Source organism: Triticum urartu, chromosome 5A (genome assembly GCF_056163025.1).
Source record: "Triticum urartu cultivar PI428250 chromosome 5A, HENAU_Tu73, whole genome shotgun sequence".
In the NCBI taxonomy this organism is placed as follows: Eukaryota; Viridiplantae; Streptophyta; class Magnoliopsida; order Poales; family Poaceae; genus Triticum; species Triticum urartu.
The window spans coordinates 69,864,386-69,877,325 of NC_141877.1; the positions used below are offsets into that span (position 1 = coordinate 69,864,386).

A 12,940-nucleotide genomic window follows, 5' to 3' on the forward strand; every position below is an offset into this window, starting at 1 on the left:
TCAAACTACGTCTTTGTATTCAACAAAAAAAAACTACGTCTTGCACTTCAAAAATGAAGCTACTAGTAAATCTCATCGAACCACGGTAGTTTGCGCAAGCAGTGACATTTATTTATTCCATGCAAAAAAAAGTGGCATTTATTTATTATCTTCGATGTCCGCGTCTGATACGAACCGCACAGTGAAAAGATGCTCTCACCGACCCCTGTCGTTGACCTCGCTGACCCCGGCAACAGCGACTCGCCCAACCCAAAGCAACGATCTTAGCCGTCCGCTTCACCATCAACGTCCCAGATCCACGACCCGTACCCAACATTTTCGATTCCACCCTCGAGCTCCCACGAATTTACACATCGTGCCCTCCGCCCTGCGCTCTCGCTACAAGACTCGCCTCTCCTCTCTCCTCCCTTCTCCTCTCCCTCCTCCTCCTCTTCTTCTTCCTCATCCCCTCTCCGCTCCACTCCGGGAACGCGGCGACGGGAGGATGGGGCACGCCCCCGCGTAGAGCCTCGCGGCGCAGGTGAGCTCACTCCCGCGCCCTTTTTCGGTGCCGATTTGTCGCGGTTTGGCCGGTGCTTTCCCGGGACATCTGTCCGGCGGCGCCACGTGGGTTCCTCCCCGAGTTCTCGGTGCACACCCGCGCCATGAATCCGTTCTTGGCCCCGCCAGCCGAGGCCCGTTGCTCATGCGGTCGATCCGGCTCCCGGATGGCTTCCCGAGTCCCCAAAATTTGGTGTTTTGCGACGAAAATTCCAAACCGTCCGAGCATTTCACGGAGATCTATCTCTGTACTGATTTGTACCTTCCTTCTCTCAGGTCAGTGAGGGCTGCAAGAATCTGAGCTGCTTGCCAAGACTGTAGAAGGAAGAGTTCTGCAAGAACGAGAAGATAGGATTATATTTACTTCTCAATTGATTTTTCTTGGGCTATGGAGGAGGTGGAGGTGGCCAACAGCGCGGCGGTGGAGAGCTGCCACAAGTTGCTGGCCTTGCTCTCCCAGCAGCAGGACCCAGCCCTGCTCAGGAGCATAGCTTCAGAGACGGGTGAGGCCTGTGCCAAGTTCAGGAAGGTGGTCTCCCTCCTCAGCAATGGCGGTGGCGGCAGGGGAGGGCATGCTAGAGGCAGGTTCTCCAGGAGAAGGAAGCCCGTGGGGTTCCTGAGCCAGAAAGGCTTCTTGGAGAGCAGCAGCAACACCCCATTGGGGGTGCTCATGTCCGGGAGTGCAGCCACTCCATCCCCATCTGCTGGTTCGGCAGGGCAACTGCGGCCCCAGGTCGGCGCGCCGCCGCCACGCAGCCTTGATTTGGTCAGCTCAAGCAGCAAGAGCGCCCACCAGTTTGGCCCTCCGAAGATGGTCCAGCCATTGTCTGTGCAGTTCCAGTTTGGTGCCACTGCACATAGATACCCATTCCAGCAGCAGCAGCAGAATTTACAGGCCCAAATGTTCAAGAGGAGCAACAGTGGGATCAGCCTGAAGTTTGATACCCCCAGTGGCGGCGCTGGGACAATCTCATCGCCGAGGTCTTTCATGTCCTCCCTGAGCATGGATGGCAGTGTAGCTAGCTTGGATGGAAAGCTGCCGATGCGTTTGCTCGGCGGCCCGGCTGCGAGCGACCCACTGAATGTGCGCCAATGCGCGCCTAAGCGGCGGTGTACGGGCAGGGGTGAGGATGGCAGCGGCAAGTGCACCACAGGTGGCAAATGTCATTGCTCAAAAAGAAGGTATAACTATGTTGCTGTGATTCTTTTATAAGGGTTGGGAATTATGGTCTTGACCTGATTGATGATTTACTTTTCTGCAGGAAATTACGGATTAAGAGGTCGATTAAAGTGCCCGCCATTAGCAACAAAATATCTGATATACCTCCGGATGAATACTCATGGCGGAAGTACGGGCAGAAGCCGATTAAGGGTTCCCCTCATCCGAGGTATGAAAGGAAAAAAATACCAATTATCTGCTTAAAATATGTGGATTATCACTTAAAAAAGGACATTGGTCAAAATAACACTTGAATATATATATCGAATCATTTTCAGTCATGATGTTATTATTCCCCATGCTGTACCATGAAAGATGGCATATCTGCATCCATCAGGCATTCATTGTGTTGCTTTACCTGTGGAATAATTATTTGTGGATACCCCACTCAAATCACCCTTTTCCTAGCACCAAGTTTCTTCTACAGCTAAGACGTGTTGACACCTTAGTTGCTAGAACAATTAATTATATAGTGGATCATGTTGGTCTCTCACTACTGTCTGTGAAAAAGGGATCAGTCACAGGGACCTAAAGTAGTTAACTTGTTAATGGAACTAGCATTTCATTGACATGCTTATCTATCCACATTCTAATGTTGATTGCTCCTGTTTGCCCACCTCACATCTTAATCTTTAATGCCTGCCCTTAATGGTTGGAAAATGTAGCTATACCATGAAAGCAAGCACATGCTGCTCAATGTGGACTGCTGACTGTTCCTCTTTCCAAATATTTCTTGTCTCCACAGAAGACTAACTGTGTCCGGCCACTTGTACCAAATGCAGGGGCTACTATAAATGCAGCACCGTCAGGGGCTGCCCGGCAAGGAAGCACGTTGAGCGGTGCGTGGACGAGCCGGCGATGCTCATCGTGACATACGAAGGCGAGCACAGCCATAACCGGCTGCCAACACAGTCTGCCCAGACCTAGAAGACAACCGTCCGATCGCCTCGCCGCCCCTTTCGATCCATGAACGCCAGGCCCGGGCCTTTGTTTGAAGATACGGTCGAACTGTTCGTGTGAAAGTGAAGCTAGGTCTCGCGGATCTCAAAAGTAGGAGCAACAAACAACATTGAGGCCATCATCCATCTGGGAATCTAATGAGCTGCCTAGTGGCCCTTCCTTCCCCCAGCTACATGCTGTTAGGGTTTCGGCGTCCTGAGTGGGGGCATGCCCCAAGCTGTTCTTCTCCTCTGCTCTGAGTTGTGACTTATGACACATCAAATCAAACTGAGAGATGACATGGAAGGAAGAACATGCATATGCTGGTAGATAGTGACAGGTGGGGTCTCCCTCAACATGGAGGGAGGGAGTGTGTTTGAAAGAGTTGAAAGGGAGATTTGAAGAAAGGAGGCGAGCAAGGAGCTCTGTGTAAAGCTTGGAAAAGGATTGGCAGGGTTGGCTTTTAGCGTGCACAAGTTTACTTGCGATGACTCGCCTCTGTCTCTGTGTGTTGCTTTTGCTTTATCGAAAGATGGGATTTGTTTTCTCTTTTGGCAGAAGAATTGTTCCAGGATTGAAAGGTGGTGGTGGTGTTGACAAACTGACACATTAGGAGGACCATGTGTTTTCTCAACAGGTGTAATAGGAAGTTGCTGTGATCTCTCAGTCATGCTTCAACTTCAGTGTGAAGCTTTCCATGCTAGCAGTAGTGACTTTGACATAAGTTGTACCATCATGGATGGGGTTCATAAGAGCTCTCTCTCTAGTTATTAAAATTCTAAGTACATTTGCATAACATGTACTAGGAGTCAGTTCTTCCCCAAGAAAATTGTTTCTGTTATAAAAATGTAAGCGCATTTGCTTAGGAAAATTCAAGATGAACTATGCCATCAACTATTTACAATAATGTTTTATCAGTGCTCCCAAATCCAAACGAGAGGTTGACAATTGAACACGCCACATGATGCTTGCTTACTGAAGATGGGGTCTTGCTGCCTGAAGCAATCATGGAAGGCTAGGTATTAGCAGTATCTGGTGGCCGTGTGGGGCAAAGGATCTAGCAAAGCAGCACCTAGCTAGTACGCACTGTATTATTGAGGTGGGTGCTGAGATGGACAAAAATGGCTCACCAACCGGTGGTTTATTGCATGGTCAACTACACTGAGATGGTCTACAAACAACTATCCATGAGTACAGACACCCTTAATTAAGGGAGAAGATCTAGCTAGCTAGTATCTTTTTTCTTGTTTTTCTTTTTCTTTTTGCTAGGAGAAAAATGTAGGAGCATTTCATTTGGTCAAGGGAAACAAGCATTTCTTCAAGCATGGGATTAGGCAAACATAGTACTGCTACTTTCTGTGTGTGTGGAGGTCAAGGGGAAGATTTAGCTTCAAGCAAGGGCTTAGCCAGCCTGCATATTCTGACTTGCAAGCAAGGATATGTATATGGGGGATATGGGGCTTGGGTCATATATAGTCCTGAAATCTTTTTGAAACGAAGGCAAAAGATTTGCCTCATCGATTAATTATTAAATAAAAAAGAATTGCTCAATTAATTGACGAAAAATCAGATAAAAACCAATACAAATTGGATATAGTCCAGGAATCTTCACTATTACTGTGTCTATCGTTGCTGTCAGAGCCTCTGTTGATCCTCGAACAGCCCAGCTAAATTCGATGTTTGACATAAAGCCTTTTTTTGACACCTACATGCATGCATGCCTGCACTTTTTGTTGGAATACAATAACCTCATCAGCTAAGCTAAGCTAAGCTAAGCATGCAAAATGACGAAAATGGTTGGTACCGAATGCACCTCCCGTGGTCGACAACACGCACTTAACAAAAATGAAAAATGAGGGTCGACAACTTTGCTGCCAATTTTTCCCGCAGAAAGAAAAAGCTTTGCTAATAATATATGCACGGAAATGCTAATAATCTGATGTCAGGTTTTTGAGGCATGAAAAATTGGACATTTTTCATGCCCATTTATATTGTCGCAAGGATAGCAAATTCAGTTAGCGAGCACGGCAATTTTCTGACAAAAAGAGAATGAACTGAGAATTTGCCATGCTCGCCCACTAAACTTGCCATCCTCAACAAAACATAATTGGTCATGAAAAACATTTGATTTGTCATGCCTAAAAAACTAACGTTTGCTTGGTATTCAGGTCCTACTATCCGTTTGAGGTGCAACTGTTGTTCCTCCATTTCCCGTGAACCTGGCAAACGGTCGACAACAGCCATCCTTAGTCTGTCGTGCAAGTAAGTGCAACCAGGATGTACTATGGTCCTCGCACTACGATATATATACAAGGAAAAAGAAACAATACATATGTACTACTATGTAGTCCATGGTAGGGTTTTGCGCTTTGCTTTGGACTTGAGTCAAGACTCAAGACGTGCCGCCGGCGTCCAGATGGCCAAGCAAGTCAAGAAGTATCGCGTGCAAGCTTGTAGAAGTAGAAGACAGATGAGAACAACCCCAGATATGCGCACGGACGCAACATATATGTGGAGTGTCAAACTAGCTAGCATGGCGTCCATGGTCCCCTGCTGATGATCCATCCAGGCAATATAAATTGTTTGTGTGATAGTACTACACGTACAGTGTCAGCCGACGGCAACTTAAGTGCGGGCCGCCGACGTCTCTGACGACGAAGCTAGTCCTGAATCCTGATGCGTTGCACGGACAAGAAACTTGATGGCGGCAGCGAGGCTCCATCTACCGCTGAAGAGGATGTCGAGCTGCCTGCATTGCATGCGCAGATGCCGAGTAGTACCTCTCAGGCTTGTTTCATTTGTTCTGCACTGGATGGACGCTTTGTGTCGTTCCGGCGTTCCCCTATGTAGTCAAAACTATGAAACCCGGCCTTTTGTAAGCAGTCATTATACAAATGCAGAACGAACAAACAGAGCAAAGAAAGGGGCGTCGCTGAAGGACCAAGAAGAACAGAGCAAAGCTGAGGGGGTATATCAAGTCGCCCACACAAATCCGAGCCGCACGATATGCGGACAACGGCTGGATCGCTAGCTGACTACGTCAATGACGGGGTTAGAGCATCTCCAACAGCCGCGCTATATAAACGCCGCGTCGGATATTTTTGGTTTTTAGCGCGCGCGCAATCGCTTAGCGAGCTCCAGCGGAGGCGCAATAACCGCGCGCGCGGTATAAAGAGTTCAACGCGCGGTCCAAAACGCCATCGCGCGCCGTTTATTCGCTACGCCCGCTTCCACGCGCCGCACACTCGAGCGCTCGCGCCGCCGCCGGCGAATTGGCCCGATGGACGGAGGCGCCGCCACCCCCCTCACCCCTTCCTACACCCGCGACCCCCCCCCCCCCCCCCCCCCCGCCGCCGCCGTCGCAAACCCTAGCGCGGGGAGCTTTGGCTTCGCCTCCGCCTCCGCCGGTGCTCCTCCAAGCACCGGCGTCGAGCGCGGCCTTTTCATGCCGCCACGGACGACCACGGCGGCGGGTGGTGTCGTGTCGGCGCCTGCCGTGAAGCCACGTGCCCCCCTCTTGAAGCTCCCAAATGCGGCGCGATCGAAGAAGGGCAAGGTATCCGCGAAGAAGAACAAGGCGGCGGACGGCTCCTCTAGGCCGTAGAGGAAGAAGCTTGCAGGGCGTGCGTCGGATGCGGCGGCGACAGAAGCGTCGGCGAGCTCACTTGTTGAGCTGGCGGCCGACACGCACAAGGTGTTCGATGAAATGCCCACAAGGTAAAATTTCGCCAACTTTTTGTTGTTGTTGTTGTTTGAATGCATACATATGGATAGCTTATTTGCTTCATTGTATATACTTTGTAATTTTAATGATGAGGCATATATGTCAAGATGGGTGTTGGCTTCAACAATTCTCATTGGTCTCAAACCAATGAGATGCATTTTGATGATCATGAGTTTGAGATGGACGAAGATGGTGAGGGCATCGTCGATGCACCGAAAGGAAGAGGGGGCAACTACATCATGGATAAAGACATCTTGCTATGCAATACTTGGTTGCAAGTGTCGAGGGATCCCTCCATTGGAGGGGATCAAAGTAGAGATACATATTGGCTCCGGATGAAGGAACACTTTGATGTACACAACAAAAGTGGAATTGACCGCCCCGAAAGATCTCTTCGCTCTCGGTGGTCGACAATCAACCGAGATTGTCAAAGGTGGGCGGACGCACTTAAGGCGGTTGACAAGTTGACCCAAGTGGCACTAATGATATAGATAGGGTAAGTGCCATTTTGTAACACCCTCGATGCGACTATATCTCCCACGTGTCGAGGCACGACTTAGAGGCATAATCGCATTGAAGGCATATGTCGCAAGTGAGGTAATCTTCACACAACCCATGTAATACATAAGGGAAAGAGATACATAGTTGGCTTACAATCGCCACTTCACACAAATACATGAATAAAGCATTACATCAACCAAATACAAACATGGTCCGACTACGGAACCAAAATAAAAGAAGAACCCCAAATGCGACAAAGGCCCCCGATCGACCCCAACTGGGCTCCACTACTGATCAACTAAAACGAAACAACACAATGACAAGATCTTCATCGAGCTCCTCCTGAGCTTGGTTGCGTCATCTGCACGGACTCATCGGCACCTGCAAGCTGGTTTTGGAAGTATCTGTGAGCCACAGGGACTCAGCAATCTCGCACCCTCGCGATCAAGACTATATAAGCTTATGGGTAAGGTAAAAGGTATGAGGTGGAGCTGCAGCAAGCGACTAGCATATATGGTGGCTAACATACGCAAATGAGAGCGAGAAGAGAAGGCAAGCACGGTCGATAAAAGTATGATCAAGAAGTGATCCTATAGCAACCTACGTCAAGCATAACTCCAACAACCGTGTTCACTTCCCGGACACCGCCGGAAAGAGACCATCACGGTTACACACGCTATTGATTCATTTTAATTAAGGTCAAGTTCAGGTTTTCTACAACCGGACGTTAACAAATTCCCATCTGCCCATAACCGCGGGCACGGCTTTCGAAAGTTCAAATCCCTACAGGGGTGTCCCAACTTAGCCCATCACAAGCTCTCACGGTCAACGAAGGAATAGACCTCCACCTGAGACGTTCCGATCAGACTCGGTATCCCGGTACTCCAAGACATCCTCGACAATGGTAAAACAAGTCCAGCAAGACCACCCGATGCGCCGACATCCCGATAGGAGCTGCACATATCTCGTTCTCAGGGCACACCGGATAAGCTAAGCGTACGGGAGCCAACGTAACCCAAGTTGCCAAGGGACGGCCCCGCACGGTGCTCTGGGTTGGACCAACACTTAGACAAGCACTGGCCCGGGGGGGTTAAAATAAAGATGACCCTTGGGCGCGCGACCCCCAAGGGAAAAGAAAAGGCTGGGTGGCAAATGGTAAAACCAAGGTTGGGCCTTGCTGGAGGAGTTTTATTCAAAGCGAACTGTCAAGGGGTTCCCATTATAACCCAACCGCGTAAGGAACGCAAAATCCGGAAACATAACACCGATATGACGGAAACTAGGGCGGCAAGAGTGGAACAAAACACCAGGCATAAGGCCAAGCCTTCCACCCTTTGCCAAGTATATAGATGCATTAATTAAATAAGATATATTGTGATATCCCAACAAGTAAATAAAAGTCCCGACAAGGAACAACATCTCCATGTTCCAACATGGAACAAACTTCAATCTTCACCTGCAACTAACAACGCTATAAGAGGGGCTGAGCAAAGCGGTAACATAGCCAATCAACGGTTTGCTAGGACATGGTGGGTTAGAGGTTCAACATGGCAATTTGGGAGGCTGACAAACAAAAGGTAGGCATCGTAGCATTGGCATAGCAAAAGAGCGAGCATCTAGCATAGCAAAGATAGTAGTGATTTCAAGGGTGTGGTCATCTTGCCTGAGATCCCGCAAGGAAGAAGAACGAGTCCATGAAGAAGACAAACGAACGTAGACGAACGGGTCCTCACAAACATGACGTTATCGGAACCAACCCGAAGAAGCAATCACCGGAAAAGAAGCACACAACATAGTAAATAACCAACACATCAACATGGCATGATGCACAAACGAGTATGATGCATGTCCGGTTTAATGAAGCATGGCATGGCAAAGGGCCCAAACAATCCTACAAATTAGTGGAGCTCAATATGCAACGGGTTGCATATTGACGAAACACCACATCAATTATTTAGTTCTCTCTCGTTTATGTACCCCAACAATATTAAATGTTGATTAACATGGCAAGAGGTGAAGCACAACAAAACTACCTATCTAGGCAAATTTAAATGAGGCCGGAAGCAACGAACAACAATTCCGGAAACTCCTCATGAGCATAAATTAGGTTTGGTACTGTTCTGCCCTAAACAATATTTTAGAGTTGTTAAACATGCAAGATGATGCCACCACGTTAAACTAGGCATTTTCTACCCCATTTACATATAAAGATTATTAAAAACGGAGCTACGGTTATTTAGTTATGAATTAAATCATTTTAGCATGGCATAGGAGCAAATTAATGCAAACAACATTTTAAATATTTCAAACATAGATGAAAGTTGGATATTATTAATCTACACAAAATTCTGAGCAAGTTTCATATATAAATCATTTTAATCCGATGCACCATTTGTGAGTTATTAAATGCATGAACTAGGGGGACTATACTGCAAAACTGCTGTCTCAGGAATAATAGGAAAAATCCCAGGCGCTGAAAAAAACACATCACGGGCCGAATCTGAGGTAAGCCCAACAGTGAGGAAAAAAAATAGAGGAGGGGGCGCTGGGGTCGGCTCACCCAGTGGGCCTTGGCCCGGTTCGCTGGAGAGGCCACGGCAGGTCGGATCTGACGAAGAGGAGGCGCGCTGGGCCGGAGGCGAGCGAGGCTGGACCGCGGGGAGGACGACTGGGCCGGCGCGGTGCGGATCTGGCCCGGCTGGCCTGGCGTTGCGCTGCGCTGGGCTGGTCGGGGAAGCAGGCCGACGATGAAGGGCCGGACGAAGGGGAGCTGGGCCTGGTGCGGAGGCTGGGCCGGACCAGGTCGCGGTCAACGGCGGACGCGCTCGTCGTCCTCCTCGACAGGAGAAAGAGTGAGGCCATGGTGGCGGCGGTGGCGGCTCGATCCGGCGACGGCGGCCGGCGTCAGGAGCGGGGAAGGTAGGGACGGACGGGAATGGCCTGGAGGGGCTCGGGGCGCTGCGGATCCGAGGAGGATGGCGCCGGATCCAGCCAGGGCGAGGCTGCGGAGGTCCGGCGACGTGCGGCAGACGGCGGCTCCGGCCGGCGAGCTCAACGGCGATGGAGCAAGGACAGCGAGGCGCGAGGCGCTGGCGACGGGCAACGCTCGGGCTGGGTGGCGGCACGGTCGGGCTCGCGCGGGCCAGATCTGGGCCCCGCGGGCCGGCGGCGAAGTGGGCGCAGGGGAGGTGAGGTGGCAGCTTCTGATTGGAGGATAGGGGCGGCGGGGCTGACGTGGCGCCTTCTGATTGGCTGGAGTGAGGTGGCGCGCGGGGGCGGACATGTCCGGTGCAGCGCGGACGCGTCCGGTGGCGCGGGGAGGAGTGGATCTAGGGTTTAGACTGCGAAATGATCCGAAATTTCGGGGAGGGGTGCTCTTTTATAGGTAGAGGGAGCTAGGAGAGTCCAAATGAGGTGCGGTTTTCGGCCACGCGATCATGATCGAACGACCGAGATGATGGAGCAGAGTTAGGTGGGTTTTGGGCCAAATTGGAAGGGTGTTGGGCTGCAACACACACGAGGCCTTTTCGGTCCCTCGGTTAACCGTTGGAGTATCAAACGAAGTCCAAATGGTACGAAACTTGACAGGCGGTCTACCGGTAGTAAACCAAGGCCGCTTGGCAATACTCGGTCCAATCCGGAAATGTTTAATCCCCACACATGAAAGAAAGGTAGAAATGACCACCGGAGAAAAACGGAACGCCGGATTGCAAAACGGACAACGGGGAAAATGTTCGGATGCGTGAGACGAACACGTATGCAAATGAAATGCGCATGATGACATGATATGCAATGCATGACACGCAAGGAATGACAAGGCAACACCAGCGAATAACTGAACGACACCTGGCATATCGGTCTCGGGGCGTTACAACACTCCACCACTACGAGAGGATCTCGTCCCGAGATCTAGAATGGCACCGGAGGGAAAACGGAGGAGAAAGAGAAGAGGGAAACTAAGTTGCTTCTTTGACAAACGAGTGAAACCAAGAACCTTGCAAGGTTGAACAAATTCGAGAAAAGAATACAACGAAGGTGAACTAGGTCGAAAACACTCCATTAGAAGCGAGGGACAAAGAGCATTGCGAAAACCTTGAGGTTGAAGGGAAGATATATATATAGAAAAAACACTCCGGTTAAGACAAGATAGAGAAGGAATAAGACTGATATAATTTGGACAGCACTCCGGTTGAGAAGGGATGCAAAATTTGATAAGATGAGAGAGCCCGAAAGAAAACACGACACTCCGGTTGAATGGATAAGCAAAGAAAAGAATACTATCATGACAAAACAAGAAGATGGGTAGAAGAGAGCAACATCACAATGCCTCCGGAACAAAAGAATAGAAGATAGATAGTTGAGACAGGGGAATGGAGAAGAAAATGCCAACTTCTGCCATAAAAGAGCTTGAGAAGGCATCCTTAGGAGAAGGGTGAACGGAGTTGTTGTGAAAACCCACAACGGAAATAATAAGCTTGATATGGTCTTATGGAATACAACTCAAATTATGAGGTGACAACCTGCCAAACAAGATTGGATTGACAAGAACAAGAAGACGAGAAACTATCTCACCGAGAGGATAAAGAAGAACTTGGGTCCTTTATAAACAACATAGATAGCAACAAGCCATAGGGAAGGCTTTAGGTGAAGTATAACCCAAGATAAATCCAATGGCAAGATTGATGAATTTAAAATACCTCATTCTTAACAACGTGTGAATCATGAAACATGAACTCAAATTATCAAGAATGACATAATACCACCTCAAACGATACGATAGAAAGAAATTGCACTCCGGATTACAAGATGAAGAATACTTGAACTCCTCTGAAAAGAATCTCAAAGAACACTTCGAGAAGGAATTAAATCTTTGATGAACCGACATGTAGAGCCTTCAAGAAGAACTCCGGTAACAAAAGGATGATCAAACAAAAGGAAAGAGAAGTTGAAAACACAAGGTGAAACCTTGTAATGATTTAGATGAACCTCCATGGTGATATAATTGCGAGAGGTAGGAACTCCGGGAAAAGATAAGATGAACAATTGAGATCAAGAATTTTGATGAGCCTCCGGAATAGGGAATTAATCATTAGGATGAAACAAGAATAAGAATTACATTATGCGTATCCTTCACCAATTAAATTGATGACAAACAACGGCTTCCACATATTACTTATTCTCTTTGAAAAGGATTAAGATAGATATAGCATAAACTCAATGGACCACCGGTAGGATTTGAAAGAACAAAAGAATGCATTGATATGATAACGAATGACGAGAGCTCTTGAATGAACCACCGTAAGAATTTAAATGAACGAAGTAAAGATAAAGAAATATCGGGAAGAATTAGAAAATAAACGAAGATGCTTGAGAGAATTTAGATCCATGAGAACGAAGAGATCACGAGCTGATTAAAGATCACTTGAACAAAGCACCGGTAAAATTGGAGAACGAGAGCTGAAAGCTGAGAATGAATAAATCTTATTTGACGAACTCCGGATAATCAAACTGAGAAGACTCTTGAATTACTCCAGATGGGTGAAAAGAATTCCCACAATCAGAACAATTATGAGAGGATGGCCTCGAACTAGAACCACGAATCTTGAAGAGAAAAGAGCAACATTAAGGAGAAACTCTTCTTCGGTCTTCAAATGACAACGAGAAACACCACCGTGAATTGTTGAGGCACTCCGGAATGAATAATGGAAAGGTTTAGCCAACGATGAAAAGAATTTGAAAGGTTTTAGAGGAGGACATTTGACTGATGGCAATTCATTCTTACGTCGAAACTTCGAAAAGAATTTTTGAGGATAGCTCCGGGAGAATTAGAAGAGTCAGGTAAGATCCTAGGAAAAGACCTATGGGTTAGGGCCCACTGAAAAGATACACCGTAGAACGATTTCAAAGAGAGATTGCACCGGTTGAATTTAAATGGCTTGAATGAGATAACATCCTTGAAAGAGCTTGAACGAAAGCAGAGTGTAAGCACGAATCTTCGGGATTTCTTGAGCACTCCG

The 12,940-nt window shown here is 48.2% G+C and overlaps 1 protein-coding gene across 1 annotated transcript; it reads left to right on the forward strand.

Annotated features, from left to right (window-relative positions):
• Positions 1-366: 366 nt before the first annotated feature.
• Positions 367-3,496, forward strand: LOC125529589 (protein WRKY1-like). The gene is made up of 4 exons (XM_048693996.2): positions 367-520; positions 817-1,722; positions 1,803-1,928; positions 2,542-3,496. Exons 2-4 carry the CDS (start codon positions 929-931, stop codon positions 2,684-2,686), a joined length of 1,065 nt encoding a protein of 354 aa, XP_048549953.1. The 5' UTR covers positions 367-520; positions 817-928; the 3' UTR covers positions 2,687-3,496.
• The last annotated feature ends 9,444 nt before the right edge of the window (positions 3,497-12,940 follow it).